Source organism: Bicyclus anynana, chromosome 18, assembly GCF_947172395.1.
Source record: "Bicyclus anynana chromosome 18, ilBicAnyn1.1, whole genome shotgun sequence".
Taxonomy (NCBI): Eukaryota; Metazoa; Arthropoda; class Insecta; order Lepidoptera; family Nymphalidae; genus Bicyclus; species Bicyclus anynana.
The window spans coordinates 15,148,990-15,166,655 of NC_069100.1; the positions used below are offsets into that span (position 1 = coordinate 15,148,990).

General features: G+C 38.0%; 2 protein-coding genes across 3 annotated transcripts in view; one reads left to right on the top strand and one right to left on the bottom strand.

Annotated features, from left to right (window-relative positions):
* The window catches only part of LOC112056082 (uncharacterized), a 57,242-nt gene that overhangs the window by 25,550 nt on the left and 14,026 nt on the right, over positions 1-17,666 (bottom strand). For both annotated transcript variants that reach the window (XM_052886891.1, XM_052886890.1), the window contains exon 2: positions 12,598-12,770. In XM_052886891.1, the coding sequence (XP_052742851.1) occupies positions 12,598-12,658 (61 nt within the window). In that variant the 5' untranslated portion in view covers positions 12,659-12,770. The remainder of the gene's footprint in view (positions 1-12,597; positions 12,771-17,666) is intronic.
* LOC112056243 (cuticle protein 16.5) lies at positions 7,181-9,816 on the top strand. The gene is made up of 3 exons (XM_024096632.2): positions 7,181-7,321; positions 8,402-8,770; positions 9,477-9,816. Exons 1-3 carry the CDS (start codon positions 7,310-7,312, stop codon positions 9,735-9,737), a joined length of 642 nt encoding a protein of 213 aa, XP_023952400.2. The 5' UTR covers positions 7,181-7,309; the 3' UTR covers positions 9,738-9,816.

Here is a 17,666-nt window from a genome sequence, read left to right on the forward strand (position 1 = left end):
ATCTGTACATGAAATATATTTCCAAAAGGAGAAAGAATACAATAAGGAACTTAAGCTAACTTATCCTAATAACTATACAAATCATGCCCACGTGGAATGGTGGCAAGAATACTGGCTACACTTCCGCGCTGGACAGCCAGGCTGAGCCTTTGCGCAAAATGAGCCAGCCCTTCTGTCACCAGTCGAGGCAACTAGTCGTGGTGGGATGATGACTCCATGGCCCAAGGATCTCCATGGCAAAAGGTAGAAATATGTAACTCTCTGTGAGAGAGGCATACTTGAGCCACTTACCGGTTTTAGCTTTTTCTGCTGCGGCTCCCGGGTTTATTATTTTTACTATTAACTTGGGTTATATGGGGCAAACATTTACCGATTTCGAAAAAAAGAGGCTTTTATCTTTTTACCCGACTGCGTCAGAAGGAAGGTAATGTTTTTCGAGCTTATGTATGTCCATTTCTTTGGCACACCCTACAGGCCCTACAGGACGGTTTTTGACATATGAGGTGACATTGAGTTCATGATCCAATTCAATTTGATAGCTGATTATCCCTACCCCTGAAAGGGATCGCTGTATATGTATAGTTCCCATCACCTAAATTTTTTAAAAGTCTTCAGAGTTTGACATGTTACATACATACAGTGTTATTATAGGTATAGATATAGATAAGTGATACATGCTCTCAAGTGATACAATAAGTAACGCGTGATACGAACGCACAGACAGTTTGGGCGAGACATTGCTCCGACAAAAACGAAAGTAGGTTCCAGTGAAAGCGAACACGTGGGCCTTCGCTGCGGGCGACTGTGCACTTTCCGCTGGGCTGTGCAAGAGCACAGGTGCACAGTTAACATCAGATGAGATCTCAGTCAAGGACTAACTTGTCATCTATACTTATAATAAATCTGTAGAGAGGTCAATTCTGTACATGAAATATATTTCCAAAATAATTATCAGGGGGTGATTAGTGATCGATACTGATGCCAAAAATGCAATCAGTAAAATTTTTGTCTGTCTGTCTGTCTGTCTGTCTGTCTGTCTGTCTGTCTGTCTGTCTGTATGTTCTTTATAGAAACAAAAACTACTGGACGGATTTTAACGAAACTTGGTACAATTATTCTACATACTCCTGGGCAGGTTATAGTATACTTTTCATTACGCTACGATCAATAGGAGCAGAGCAGTGAAGAGAAATGTTGAGAAAACGGGAGAAGTTACTCAATTTTTTAAGCTTCCGTCGCGTGTACAGCTTTAATGGTTAAAACTACATAGAAATCATGTATGACGGAAATGTTCTCCTTAAAATTATCTATAAAAACACAACAGCATATATATGTCTATCTTTTATGGTTGACTCACAATAGCACGTGTAATTCCCGATAGCTTAGCAGTTCGGAGCTTTCTAATTATATTTGTATACTCTTATGTTAATAACACTCATCACTCATACCTAACTAAAAAAGTTAACATTATTACCTATTCAATAAAAAAAGAATCATTAAAATCGGTAAAGAAACACCAAAGTTATACAAGAAATACGCTAAGCCATCGCGCGTGGATACTAATTCATGCTATATGGATTATTTTTGTGTACCTAACGGTTGCCGCGCTCGATGCGACTCGCGGGGTGGGGGGGGGGGGGGGGGGGGAATAAATAAAGAAGGTAGGGTAGGGTACGGGTAGGGTACAGGTAGGGTACGGGTTGGGTAGGGGTAGGGTAGGGGTAGGGTAGGGGTAGGGTTGGGATAGGGTAGGGTAGAGGTAGGGTAGGGTTAGGGGTAGTTGAAAGTTTACAACGACTTTCACGCGGACGAAGTCGCGGGCGTCCGCTAGTAGAATATAAAAACCTTCCAGAACGGCCATCTAAGTTGAGTCTCAGAGGAGACGTCTTTAGAGAGTCGTTCCACCTATTTCTTCTACTTCTGCCTTCGGACCCCATCAGGCGATGCTTCTGCGCTCGCCCAAATACCCCGGTGATGCCGCTAAGGTCTCTTTAAGGGGTACTTACACAATGTATACTAATATTATAAAGCTGAAGAGTTTGTTTGTTTGGTTGAACGTGCTAATCTCAGGAACTACTGGTCGGATTTGAAAAATTATTTCATTGTTAGATAGCCCATTTATCGAGGAAGGCTATAGGCTATGTATTATCCCCGTATTCCTACTGAGAACCACGCAAGTGAAACTGCGCGTCGTCAGCTAGTCATAAATAAAACAGGGTCAAATAAACCAGCCAAGTGAGAGTCAGATTTGCGCACGATGGGTTTCGTATCGTTCTATAAAAACGGCAATAGAAATCACGTTTGTTGTATGGGAGCCCCCTTAAATATTTATTTTTAGTATTTGTTGCTATAGCGGCCACAAACCTCCTCACAATACGCGCCGTCTCAAGAATCACTGCCTTCTGTATCCGACTCTTGATCCAACAGTTAAGCGAAAGCTTCTTAAGGTGTTAGTCGAAAATATTCGCCATAGTCATAATTGGCAAGATACATTTACCATTTACATCTACCGACCACCTATGTATATAATGCATGTATCTGCAAATAAATAAATTGATTGATTGATTGAAAAGAAAGAAAGAAAGAAAGAAAGATCTTTATTTTTAAGTAATGCCACATATCACATTAAATCTAAATTATAACATTATGGCTTAACGTCCACTCAAACAGTGGAGCACTAAAGAATGCCCTGTAATATGTGGCACAACCTAGAAAAAGGCCCCAACTCAGCATTTTGCCGCATACTTTCAATAAAAAAAGTATGCAGCACTGATTTTCAGTTAGGACCCAGTTCAGGTGCCGCCACGCACACAGTTCAACAGTTTACGTAAACTATTAAATACAATTATTAAGAACTAATTAAAACTAACTAGGTAGACACATTGATTTAAAAAAAAAAAACAGAAAACTTAAACATAACGATGAAAAACAAAATTAATGATACAAATAAAAATTACCTGCAATATAATTATGTATACTTTTTTTTTTTGTTAATAACTCTTTTTACTAATTTATAGATAACTAAATACTTGTTATTAAATATATAAGATAACAACATATTAAACATATAAATTCGATATTAATTGAAAATTAAATATATAAAAAAATAATACATAAACTATTAAATCATACCTTTATTATATAAATATATGTATATAAGTTATTAAAATGGTAGGTATCATAAAGCACTCAAGCTGCGCCGTCCTACATATTATATTATATAAAAAAATAAATTAAAATTACAAAAATGAAAAAATGAAATGATTGATTGGGTCAAGAGCCTGAAAGACAAACAACATTCTTGATCGGTATGCATAGAGTTCCCTGCAATGATTATTATTATAAGAAAGAAAAAAGGAAAAGGGTAACTGCTTCCAGACATTACTTTAATAGTGGCTATAAACCACTGCGATCGCTTTATTATTATGATATTTAAGCAACTCCCGAGCTTATTGCATCAGCTCGCTCCGTACATAAAACCTTGCTGTAGATAGCTACATCGCTAGCAAACATTGCATCAGCTATTTAAATATAAATCATATTTTAATTGATTTCAAAAAAGCTGTCCCCAGTACTTAAGTAGCTACCTCGTTGATCCAGTACACAATCATTAACAACTCGTATAAGACTCACTGTTGAGCACAAGTCTCTTCAGAATGAGAATTCAACTCAAAGCTAAGAATTTCTCGGGTAAAAAGAAAAGCTTAGCTTAGCTCATAGCTCTAACCCAGGAACTCTTGATATGAAAACAAATAACCTATACTACAGCCTTTCTTGATGAGTACAGTTTACCATGTAGTATAAGTAAGAGTATGAGCCGTGATAGCCCAGTGGATATGACCTCTGCTTTCGATTCGAAGGGCGTGAGTTCGAATCCTCTCCGGGGCACCACTAACTTTTCAATTGTGTAAGAAATTAAATTGCGTGTGTGAAGTCCACATTGGGTCAGCATGGACTATTGGCTTACCCCTCTCATTCTGAGAGGAGACTCGAGATCAGTGAGGCAAATGTGGGTTGATGACGACCTTCCATCATGAGGGTGCTAGTCTTACAATGAGCCGCCTGTACAACATGAGGCTTAGCTTACAAGCCTCATGTAGTGCGTGTCCCGTCACCTATTAGTATAAAAAGTTCCCGTAGAAGTGTGGAGAGCAGAGATTAGCCGCATCGGTACATACGTACCGTTAACAGTTCGTACGGTATACTACATAGTACGATGGCTGACTACCGTTTGCGGGAGATAATTACTGCTCCATTGTTCCGTAACTGTGTACTCAGATTGTGCGGTGGTTAGACATTCGCTATTTTGAGAGAGTTGAAAAATTTTTGCTCCTATTATAGATATTATGTACGACTAGCGGACGCCCGCGACTTCGTCCGCGTGAATACCTATTACTATGCATGGGCATGATTTGTATAGTTATTAGGATAAGTTAGCTTAAGTTCCTTATTCTTTCTCAATAAAATTAATTTGATAGTTAATAATAAATGATCCTTATACCCCTTAAAATCGCTATAAGTTTCCAATGACCCTGTCTATAGAGAGTCATTAGAAACGTATAGCGATCCTTTCTTCTCTGAATCTTCCTTTTTTTCTTGGGGGGGAAAATCTTCATGAACACACATGTTGGGTCGTGCCGGACTCTTACCGGCTAAAAAACCCTCCTACCTTCTAGACGCTGGTGTACCTACCATAAAGCCTACCACCAACGTCGCGAATCTTATTTACCTCCCATTCTCTCTTTCATCCGTCTCCTTGATCTTCTTAATATTATCCAGATAATCTGAATCTCTGAATCTTCCTTAACTTTCAATGAAATATTTAAAAAAGAAAGGAAGGAAGAAATTGTTGTGACTATTAATATATTAATAGAACGTCTAAGTACAGGATGTTCCTATTTTGATAGCTTTAAAATCTCCAAAATTACATGTTATTTTAAGCATCAGCTGATAAATAGGAAGTGACTAGTTTAATTGCTTCCTTATTGTTTAAGAAAAACTTGATTACTGAAGTAGGTATTGATTAAGTTTGCTAATTGTCCTCGAGACCGAATTTCATCTATGGCGGGTAATTTCAGTCTAGAGATTTTTTTTTATTAATTACAAGTTAGCCCTTGACTACAATCTCACTTGATGGTAAGTGATGATGCAATCTAAGATGGAAGCGGGCTAACTTGTTAGGAGAAGGATGAAAATCCACACCTCTTTCAGTTTCTACACGACATCGTACCGAAACGCTAAATCGCTTGGCGGCACGTCTTTGTAACTAGCCATGGCCGAAGCCTTCCACCAGCCAGACCTGGACAAATTAAGAAAACATCAATCGGCCCGCCGGGGATCGAACCCAGGACCTCCGTCTTTTAAATCCATGATGGTAAGTGATGATGCAATCTAAGATGGAAGCGGGCTAACTTGTTAGGATGAGGATGAAAATCCACACCCCTTTTCGGTTTCTACACGTCATCGTACCGGAACGCTAAATCGCTTGGCGGTACGTCTTTGTCGGTAGGGTGGTAACTAGCCACGGCCGAAGTCTCCCACCAGCCAGACCAATTAAGAAAATCTCAACTGGCCCAGCCGGGGATGGAACCCAGGACCTCCGTTTTGTAAAATCCACCGCGCATACCACTGCGCCACGGAGGCCGTTTAAAGTATGTAGTTGCTACATTCAACATTTTGGTTTAAGGAGGGTCCTACTTTTTTTCTATGAAACGAAATTCAAATGCCACATCGAACATCTAATCAATGCTAACTACATTCTAAAACAATATTATAATTAGGTTTTATCACACGAAATTATATACTTTCGCGTAGGCTGTACGGGCGTCCACCTTTGCAAGCAATGAAACTTTATTAAAAAAAAGCTACCGACATTGGCCGCATTCCAAATTTGAATCACTTACTTGTCAATTTTGCCGCGCACTGGATATGTCAAACGCGCTTCCTGACCACACGAAGATAGTAGCGTTAATTTAATAACAGATAGGAGAATATGCAAACATTTTTGAGCCAACATAAAGAAGCCAATTGGCTACATGGTTTTAAAGTGTTAATCTGTTAATATTTAAATTACAGTTAAGGCCGCTAGATCTAAATAAATAACCTAATAAAGATGTGAATCAATTTCAGATATAAAAGTGTGCTATATTTATTGCAATATTGATGCGGCGTTATGTAAAAGCTCACTTTTCAAAAATTCAATACGATGACAAAGGTGATGTATGATTTAATGTCATAATTACGATTTTTTACTAATAAGTCTACTGAGAGTGCACCAATTTGATGTCTTGCTATGATACAAAGCAGTGCATATACTTACAGTTTTTTACATTTGTAGCATATTGGAAGCTAAAAGTCCTATAACCATTTCAATCTAACAATGTATTTCTTTGAGGCAATATGTATTGTTTAGAAAAGTTCCCTGAATTTCGAAAATTTGTATAAAAACAGACGACTCGACTTAAATAGTAATTTTGGGATCTGCTGGCGTATTCACTAATTTGGTCTATCGTCGTTATCAACCCATATACGGCTCACTGCTCAGCTCCAGTCTCCTCTCAGAATGAGAGAAGTTAGGCCAATAGTCCACCACGCGCACGCGGCCCAATGCGGATTGGCAGACTTCACACACGCAGAGAATTAAGAAATTTTCTGGTGTGCAGGTTTCTTCACGATGTTTTCCTTCACCGTTTGAGACACGTGATATTTAATTTCTTAAAATGCACACAACTGAAAAGTTGGAGGTGTATGCCCCGGACCGCATTCGAACCCACACCCTCCAGAATCGGAGGCAGAGGTCATATCTGGGCTATCACGACTCTCTAATTTGGTCTATAATAACAAGCTATTAAAATAAACAACAAATTAACTGAGAAATGTCATCTACCTACTGTATGATATCCACGCAGGGTTGTCAGTAGGCACCGGATAACATATTTTGTTATTTAGAATCTCAATTTCGTAAACGTCAACTAACATACGTCAAAGTTAGTGATTTAGCCTGATGTTCAGTTAAAAAGAAACGAGAAAAAACTAAACATAGAGAACATAAAATATGAAAAAAAATCGAAAAAGGCAGAGACTGTGTCTGTGGTACAAAATTAAGAGTACGATCGACTTTGATTGTCCACTCTATGTTTGCTTTGAATATCTTCATTGATCTTTAGACCACCCTTTACGCCCTTGGACGATACCAGTTCTATAGTCGAAGAGTTCCGCGTGACGTCACAGGCGGGTCTAGTATATAAACCATCGGCAACGCCAGAAATGGTATCAGTAGCTATCTAGTAGTCTGCAAAAGAAGTGCAAGATGAGATTTCTGGTTAGTTCTAATTATATTTTTCGTTCTTTATTTTTAACATTCGAATAAATTGTTCAGTGGATACAGTGCAAAATTGAAACGGATTACATTTTTTTTAATTCGAAATTCATTTAATTTTAAAGTAAAAAAAAAAACTTTGGGGACATTCTGAAATTTTGTTGTATTTTTTTTAATTTAATAGTTTATTTTTTTCATTTATTTCTGTGGATTGAACTTGAATCTATTTGAAGTATGATATTTGGAGAAATGATTTTAATTAGAGGTTCAAATAATAACAATCATTTGTTTCATATTAAGATGACGTGTATTTGGATTTTTTATTTGTTTTAGTCAGTTTTCATTATTATCTATGATTATTTGTGGGATGGTGAGAACAAAAATCTCCGCCATTTTATTGTGGAGTAATTATAACACACTGAGATGGTGATTGCAAAAAAAGTCTCCTTGTCTATGTAAACAATAAAAAAAATTGGAACTGAATCAGGACATCGCGGTTGTAAATATTTTTTATAGAGATAATTGTTTTTAATGATGCGAGTGACATTTATGCAAATTGATGACATTTAGAACAAGTGACATTTGCGTCGAAAGTCAATTAGCTTATGTACTTAGCTTTTTGAATTCCATTACGACTTAAGCGAATCATTAATGGATTTTATTTAAACGTACTTAACTTATATTTAGTTGGAAACTTAAGTAAGTTTTTACTTAAGCTTAGTTTTCACTTATTGCTTAAATTTGTTAAGCTTTTATTGTGACATCCCTTTATTTTCCGTAGTAAATCACTGTTATACGGCTTCATAAAAAATAATTTAAACCCAAACCATTTACTTGCAGAAATTATTTTTGCAAATAAATGAACTGGACTTTGCCTGTGCCTTTCTTTCATTTATTTTTTGATATTCGCTGTAAGTGTGACTTTACTTTGACGAATCAATTTAGTATTAAAAGAGAGTTATTTAGAGATCAAACAAACTCACAACTATAAGACAACTCACATGGGCGTTTAGGTTACAACGAATATACCACCGTGCACAAAAAAGGTCCAATTTTCATTTAGTTTTTTTTTTTTAAAACCAGATTGTAGCCGCCGCCGTCTTCGCCTGCGCCGCAGCAGCACCCTCGGGCGCTCTGCTGGCCGCACCCTACGCCTCCGGCATCCTCGCACCCTGGGCGTCACCCCTGTCCGTCGCCGCACCCTTGGCCTACGCCTCACCTCTAGCCGTCGCCGCACCCGTGGCGATCGCCAAGACCGTTGCCGTCCCTGCTGTGGCCTCCACCATACCCGCGGGTGACATCCAGGGCGCCGTGATCGACGCCAACACCGCGGCTGTGGATGCCGTGCGCTCGGTCAACGACCAGGCTGCTGAGCTGCAGGGCAGAGCCATCAACGCTGCTGAGGACAACGCATGGCAAGCACTCAACGCTGTCCAGACCGCCCAGGCTCAGGTTTGTTGATCTCTTTATTTTATCACTAGCTGACGCCGCGTGGTTTCACCCGCATGGTTCCCGTTCCCTTAGGAATACAGGGATAGGGACAACCCACCACCTCCCATGGCCCTTTCAACCTCTCGGTAATTTGGGCCGAATCGAGGGAGGGCGAACTTGAGTGCTGAGATCGGAACAGTAGTTCCTGAGATTAGCGCGTTCAAACAAACAAACAAATAAACTCTTCAGCTTCTCTTTAAAATATTAGTATAGATGGACCTTTCTGTTATGGTGTTTTCACACAAAGACAATACGAGTTTATTTGTGAGGAAGATAAACAGTAAACACATCTCTCAAAACGACAAAACGCAATAATAGTGCATGCAATCTGCATGTGCTTGTTTAGAAACAATGGGAAAAGTGTTATGTGTCAGGATTGAACGATAACCGAAGTAGGTACTCATATGTATCGAGGAGAAAATAAAATTGGATCAATAAGCTTCCATAAGTCAGTAAAAAAAAACGGTTCAATTAAATATAGCCTCTAGAAGTGTTATGATTTCGACTTAAGTTAAATAAAATCCACCTTTTCCAATACTGTCTTATTTACTAGAACAAGCTTACTTACTTAACTGGAAAGAAAAACAATTATGTAAAAAAAATATACGTTCTCACACAAAATTGCTCCCATTGAGTTGTTATTAATTTAAATAAATGTTGTTCCCAGGTTGACGGCGCCGCCGCCAGCGTAGCCCCCAACGTGGCCCGCTCTCTGGTCGCCCCATCCGTCATCGCCCCAGCCGTCGCCGCCCCAGCTCTGCTTGCCCCAGCCGTCGCCGCCCCAGCTCTGCTTGCCCCGGCCGCCCGCCTCGCCGTCGCCGCCCCGGCCGTCATCGCCGGCTCCCAGTCCATCTCCACCCAGTCCCTCTCCCAGACCCACCCGTCCCCACTCATCGCCGCCCCAGTGGCGTACGCCAAAGTGTGGTAATCCTAGCCAATACACCTTAGATCCAATAATAATTTATGCAGGCGAAAACGATGACAATTAAATAATTGATTTAATTGTTTTTGGTGATTTTATTTTTCCCATTAATAACCCATTGATTTTATTAGTCAACATTAAAAAAAAATGTGTGCAACAAAATTGCAAGCATTTGTTAATTATGAACAATAATTATTTGAATTAATTATTCTTTATCTTCTTAAAGACGATAAATCTGATCGGATATAGTAAAAACAACGAAATTACACAAAACAGTACGAATTTTGGCGGGAAAATCGCAGGAATTACATAAAGTTCTCGTTTTATTTTCTCTGATTTGCTGCATTTTATAGTTTTACTAGCAGACGCCCGCGACTTCGTCCGCGTGGAATTTTGTTTTCACAAATCCCACGGGAACCATGGACTTTGCCGCGACGAACAGACGAATCTATTTCCATTCCAAATTTCAGCCAAATCGATCCAGTAGTTGCGGCGTTAAAGAATAACAAACATCCATACAATCTTTCGCGTTTATAATATTAGTAGGATTGCATACATTAGAATGCATTTAATTCAATATGTAGTTCTGTAAGTGGAGGTTAAGCAAGTGTGTTTTAAATGATTAATTCGATTTTGTCGCAGGACTCTATCAAAAGTTCTGATAAGGTTGCCTTTGCCATATGACATGTTTTGACTTAGGACCGACTAACGGACAATGATGGACGATGGGCTATATTTGACCACTTTTGCCAAAATAGTTATTAAAAAAAATTATTACTTGAGGACTGGCTATACTTGCGCAGCCATAACGAAAAAAACAACATTTCATAATTAAGCAAAATTGTGCCTACCAATGTTTACGGAACCCTCGGCGGACGAAACCAACTTACACTAGGGTTTAGAGTTTCTACCTTAAAAGAAAAAACTGGCCAAGTGCCATTTAAAAAAAATTGGAATTTAAAAAAAAAGCTTTCAAGTTATTTAAACAAATAAACCACAATTGATGGTACAAATCACCATTTTTCCATTTTTGGATGATGATGGGGGGGGGGGGGGGATGAGGATGGATTTTTCTCCGAAACTACTGTATCTAAGATTTTGAAAAACTACAGAAATTAGCTTTTCTAAATTACTTACTTAAAGATTTCTGAAAAACTTTTTGTACAAATTTTTTGAATATGAAGGTCACTTTTAGGGGGCAAGGTGGAAAATACAATATTCTTTTTCAAACTGCATCATGTGACCCATAAAATGATAGAAATATTTTTTTTGTAATTTTGAAATCCGTGGTTTCCAAGTTATTCATGAAAATATACCATTCCCATTTCACTGAAATCTAAAACTAAAACTTTGAAAAAATACATAAGTTACCTTTTTAGTTGAAGATTTCTGGAAAACCTCAGATATATATTTTTTTTAACAAGATGGTAATTTTTGGGGGGCTAGATGGAAAACACAAAAAAAATCTAACTGCATATATTTTTGTTGTATTTTTAAAATAAATAGTTTCGAAGTACGTAATGTAAAAAAACGACGAACATTAAAAATTTTTCTTTAAAGTACCGAAACGATAAATCTGATCGTACACTGTAAAGCAAGTCTAACCACAGTAAATTCTCGAGATGATCGGTCGATCACCTAAAATCCTTGAAGAGTCTCGCTCTGCCGGTTTTGTATAAATATAAGAGAATAACGTGAACTCAACACCGTAACTAATTCTACGTGTTTCTAAATAGAACGTTCCTATGGAGTTACTTCGTAACTTCTGAAATGAAAGCTCTTATCATGAATTCGCATGTTCGCAATGTTTTTAATATATTGGTAGGCCAACGTGATTTAGATTTTTGGAGGCTTAACATAAATACATTATGTTATTACTTTAAATAAATAAATTAATTAAACAAATAAAAAACCCGACTGTATAAATTATACAAAAACTGAAAAGAAAAAAACAAACTCAGTCCAGAAGTGTAGAAAACAATTAGAAAACAGTCGGGACCTATTAAAAAATGTAGACGAAAATCATTCTATTCAATAGAATAGGTCCTTGAAAAACGCCACATATAAAAATATCGTTTGTTCGTTAGATTTGTATGGGCGTTCAAACAAAGTTATAAATATCTTTGTTATTTGTGCGTTTAGTTTTAATATTGACAAATTTCACGTTCATTGTAAGGAAGCTAAAAATGTATGAATTTTTATCTAATTATACGATAAAAGAATATTAGTAGATTTTGAATACTTAATCTAACTTATTTTGCAAACATCCAGTCAATCTTTGGTTTTTACATATTAGTTAATATTGGTCTTATTTACCTGAATGTCGCATAAAAACCAATATATTCAAGCCCATTAGTCATCATCCCCATTGTATAAAATGGAAAATATCTAGATCACCATAACGAGTCATCAGAGTAGGCCGAATATTTTTGCATGTAAGTGAACCCTACTGCTGTGACATCTAGTAAATACCTGATATAATAAAAAGTATAGAAGTGGCGTAACCGATAGTTCGATATAAAACAGCAATAAAAACAAAACCGCTGAACAGAGCGAAGCTAGTCGGGTCTGTCCAAGTCATTGGCCTAGATGCCTGCCGAGCGAGAATGTGGCAGCTTTCTTATAAATTTTCCTTTATTAGCCATGCTTTTACACCTATATTTTCCTTTTTACCTCCTTTTGTACATTCATTTCCTTCACTTACGTAAGAGATTTATTCTAGACAAAAGACTACACCACGGCTATTCCTGAAGATTATTATTCCTTCACTTACGTAAGAGATTTACTTTAGGGGTTTTCCAACGTCTGTTACCTAACTCATACAAAACCCTTAAAATATTTGAGAATTATTAAATTATTAACTTACCGTGTATAATCTGCAGACACAGAGCGTACAGCACAAGAGTCCGCCATCTTCCCGCCGCCATGTTGTTTCTGTGGTGACGTCACACTGGGCCATCCATGCGTGCCAACATTACGCGCGTCACATCACTTTTTGTGTCACCAATTATCACCCGCGCGATCACATTTGTGAGGAATCTGTAACAAAAAGAAAGTTTTTTAGGAAAACTACAAACGCTTTCATTCTTATCAGTCATGAAATATAAAAATATTAAAAAAAAAAAATAAAAGTACGCAAATCTTTTGACCCAAATAAACACCAACTCTTGTTATCTGACTAAATAGCACAAGTATGCCTCGCTGACTCATCATTGATCAACCCATATTCGGCTCATTGTTGAGCTCGAGTCTCCTCTCAGAACGAGAGGGGTTAGGCCAATAGTCTACCAGATTGGCAGACTTCACACACGCAGAGAATTGAGAAAATGCTCTGGTATGCAGGTTTTTTTTGACCGTTTGAGACACGTGATATTTAATTTCATAAAACTACTGAGCCGTGATAGCCCACTGGATTTGACCTCTGCCTCCGATTCTGGAGAGTGTGGGTTCGAATCCGGTCCGGGGCAAGCACCTCCAACTGTTCAGTTGTGTGCATTTTAAGAAGTTATTTTTAACAGTCAAGAAATATAACTATATACAGGGTCAGGCTGCCTTCCTTAAAGTAGAGGGGATGAGGAGCCTATGTACCAGAGGCGATGGTTCCTAACAAACCGATTCCTATCAGGTTACTTTTTAAAAATCCAAGAGTTTTACGGTCGTAAATAATTTAACATACTCAACCAAAAACACATTCAAACTAAAAAACCACATGAACCTGCGAAAAAATTTTAGTCTTCGCTACTGCTATGTACATTACATTATCAGGTAGACACCGACAGACTTAACAGACTTAATCAGGTAACCGTTCGACACTATAACGCAGAACAATTGAGGTTAGTAGTTACTTAAAATTCGCAATGTGACCTCAAAATACAAAATGGTGGACACGCGCGCCATCTTGAATAATAAACACGTAATAAACGGTACCTACGCATTCCTTGTGAGTTGTATGCCTGCCACACATGAGACGAGCGACATGGGAAGTAAGGAAGGAGGCAGAGACGTAGTGTAGCAATGTTACTCGTCCTGCCTACCACTCTCTATTTGGTCAGTTTTTGAGGGCGAGTCAAAAAACATAAAATTGAAAATTCTGAAAAACCCCCGAAGGTCATGAAATTATTAATTACACTCTTGATCAAGTCATCAATATTCTTTTCAGTGCGCTTTCATTTGAGACCCCATTGCATACATTCAGTTATTCTTCCCCACTTTCAACCCCCAGAACTTTTAAACGGCTTTTGATCAAACATGTCTAAGAACACTTACACAAGTCACCTTTCATACAAAAAAAAAACTTAATTGAAATCGCTCCATCCGCTGACACATGACCTATGGTGCCACAGACAGACACGTCAAACTTATAACAAATTGCTCAATTAATTGCGAAGCTCGCATTCGTTTTAACCCTCGACGCAAAAGAGGGGCGTCGAGGGTTAAAACGAATGCGAGCTTCGCAATTAATTGAGCAATTTGGCTGATGGGAGGCTTCGGCCGCGGTTCGTTACCACCCTACCGACAAAGACGTACCGCCAAGCGATTTAGCGTTCCGTTACTATGTAGTGTAGAAACCAAAAGGGATGTGGATTTTCATCCTTCTCCTAACAAATTAGCCCGCTTCCATCTTAGATTGCATCATCACTTACCATCAGGTGAGATTGTAGTCAAGGGCTTATTTGTAAATAATAATAAAAAAAAGTAGAGTGATTTGTGGACGACAATGAGCCATCACAAAAAGCAGCGCAATCAAATTAGCTCTAGACTACGATGACACGAGCAGGGTTATTATGTAATTCGGTGTACCATTCAAGTAATCAGTCACTACATCGTTTTTCATCGTATTTTCGTTTTTGCAATCATTCAAAACATTGTGTTTTCAACGTAATTACACAATTATCGTCATTTTACGTAAAGTGACATCAGTATAGTTGTGGTAGTAGCTGGTATTTATGTAATTTCGTTGAAATAATCATGTAAGATGATCGTAGAAACAAAAAAACGTTACCATTTAATGTAAAATGGTGCATTAAGGTTATTTCGTTGAAATAATTATTCTAGATAATCAAATAAACGAAAATACGACATAAAACGATGTTAGTGACTCATTATTTCAATAGTACACCGAGATACATAATAGATAAGCCGACCTTAGCTGGAAGTCGAACCTGGAGACCTGGTCCCTATGTCTGCTCTCGGAGGCTCATTTTCTAATGAATGAATAAATGAATGAATGATCGGTTATTCACAAAAATGTAAGTAGGTCGAATACGATGGTACAAATATAAATTGAGCCTTAACATTTTACCATAACTTTTGGATTTATTTGGTGTTCTTCTACGAACTATCATGGAAGTTTTATTAACCGGTAACCGGAAAACCTACCGTTTATAAAATCTGTCGGTTAGTTGAACGTACAAATAGCGGTTGGGTCAAACATTGGCGCCAATACGCCAATATTCATAACGCTTGCGGTGATTTGTTCAAACTTTGTCGCCAATACACTGTCTGTTGTCCTAGTTGCTCGACCTAGATGCCTGGGAAGGACATTCTTGACTTGCTAATCGTCTTGTTTATAAAGTAAGGCTTTATAATACAAACACTTTAGGTTTTAGTTCTATAAATATAAGTTAATATAATCTTATCTCCTCTTTAAAATACTAGTTAGAAAGATTTCATTGTATGTATGATTGTTTGTCTGCAATTTGCATTAAATAGGCTCTGAAACTACTGAAACAATGCAATAGATATGCAGGTATAGATTTTGTAGCCAGTCAGTTACAAGCCTTCGACAAAGATAAAAACTGAGTCATCAACCCATATTCGGCTCACTGCTGAGCTTGTCTCCTCTCAGAATGAGAGGGGTAAGGCCAATAGTACACCACGCTGGCCCAATGCGGATTGGCAGACTTCACACACGCAGATTAAGAAAATTCTCTCGTATGCAGGTTTCCTCACGATGTTTTCCTTCACCGATTGAGACACGTGATATTTAATTTCTTAAAATGCACACAACTGAAACCACACCCTCCGGAATCGGAGGCAGAGGTTATATCCACTGGGCTATCACGTCAAAAACTGAGTAAAAATTCCGAAAAACGTAAACAACTAGTTAAAGCGGTAACGGTAAAGCAGGTGTATTGACCTACTGCGGCATTCAGGTTCGCTCATAAATAAACAACGGACCACGCATAACTCTGTGACATGTGCGTCTGCCTTTATGCGTGCCTCGCCGGTAGAATGTAAAGTAAATCTATACATAACTAATATTATAAAGAGGTAAAGTTTGTGGTGGTGTAAAGGCTCCGACCAACCGCGAGGAGTTATAGAGCTTTTACTTGGCTGAAGCGACATACAAAGGGAGTTACTTAAATAAGGGAGTTAATTACATATCACAAACGTGTGTCGTTATCGATTTCGCCTTCTCTCGAATTTGGCTGACTCTCTCCGCGCGTCTCAATCTTGCGGTTTGAATTGGAAAATTGATAACAGCTTGCGTTGCAGAAGCCATGCATTTCGAAAATCAATAATTGATAACAGCTGTAATATGTCATCCGTCGACGTAACGTTTCTTAGTCGTGTCGACCCCCCACGACAAACACTGCGATCCGCTGCGGGGTCGCCATTCCACCTTAGGACCCCAACGTCCATCGGCCCAAAATGTGTTTCAGTTACTTGGCACATTGAGCTATGTTGGTGACTTTTCTTTTGCAGATCAACTTCAAGGTCTGATTCGATCACAACGAGCACAGCTCGCTCCATCGTCAGCTGATTGACTCCGATCCTTCTCTAGCTCCTCTTACTAGATTACAGTAAAAGATAAATTCCGTAGACCGCTCCTAACATAGCTATGTGTTACACCTCCGCATTGCTCGCTTTTGTACCGTTACAAATGTACTTTACCTACCTAATTTATACTAATATTATTAAGAGGAAAACTTTGTTTGTATGTTTGTTTGTTTGTTTGTTTGTTTGTTTGATTGATTGTAATGAATAGGCTCAAAAACTATTAGACCGATTTTAAAAATTCTAATATAATAATTCTAATAAAATAAAAATAATAATACACTAACAAAAATAGTATAGGATAAATTAAACTTAAAATAACTATGTAATTTATTGTTAAGAAGTAATAAAGGCTTTGATTGATTGATTGATGCTTGCATTAAATAGTAATAGTGTTTTATTTGTACTACTTTGTTTGTTGAAACTAGTAAACATTAAATCCATAACCATACTATATATTTTTTTTTTATAGAGCCGTGATAGCCCAGTGGATATGACCACCGATTCCGGAGGGTGTGGGTTCGAATACGGTCCGGGGCATGCACCTCCTTCTTTTCAGTTGAGTGCATTTTAAGAAATTCAATATCACGTGTCTCAAACGGTGAAGGAAAACATCGTGAGGAAACCTGCATACCAGAGAATTATCTTAATTCTCTGCGTGTGTGAAGTCTGCGAATCCGCATTGGGCCAGCTATTGGCCTAACCCCTCTCATTCTGAGAGGAGACTCGAGCTTAACAGTGAGCCGAATATGGGTTGATGACGACGACGACTAATATTTTAAAAGCAACTGTTTGTTTGACTGTTAAATTTTAACAAAACTGCTGCACTGGTTTGAATAATTTTTAGCAAAATCTCGTCAGTATTTCGAAAGTGAGACAATTGAAAGTAAGTGTGCCTATGTGTGCCTCGGAGAACATGTTTAGAACAATTTCATTATGTTATTGATAACTGACACTAAATAATAATACTCGGAAAAATATCAAAAAACCGTTGTCCCACGTAAAACATCCGTATTAGCAATAAAAACCTACTGGCAACCCTATTGCTAATTGGCTATAGAATAGCGTAGCTAATCCAAGTAGCGTATCGAGCTTTTACTCCAAATAATAAAAAAGACCTCATATTTATTCAGGTTTAGACAGGTTCAGGTTGAG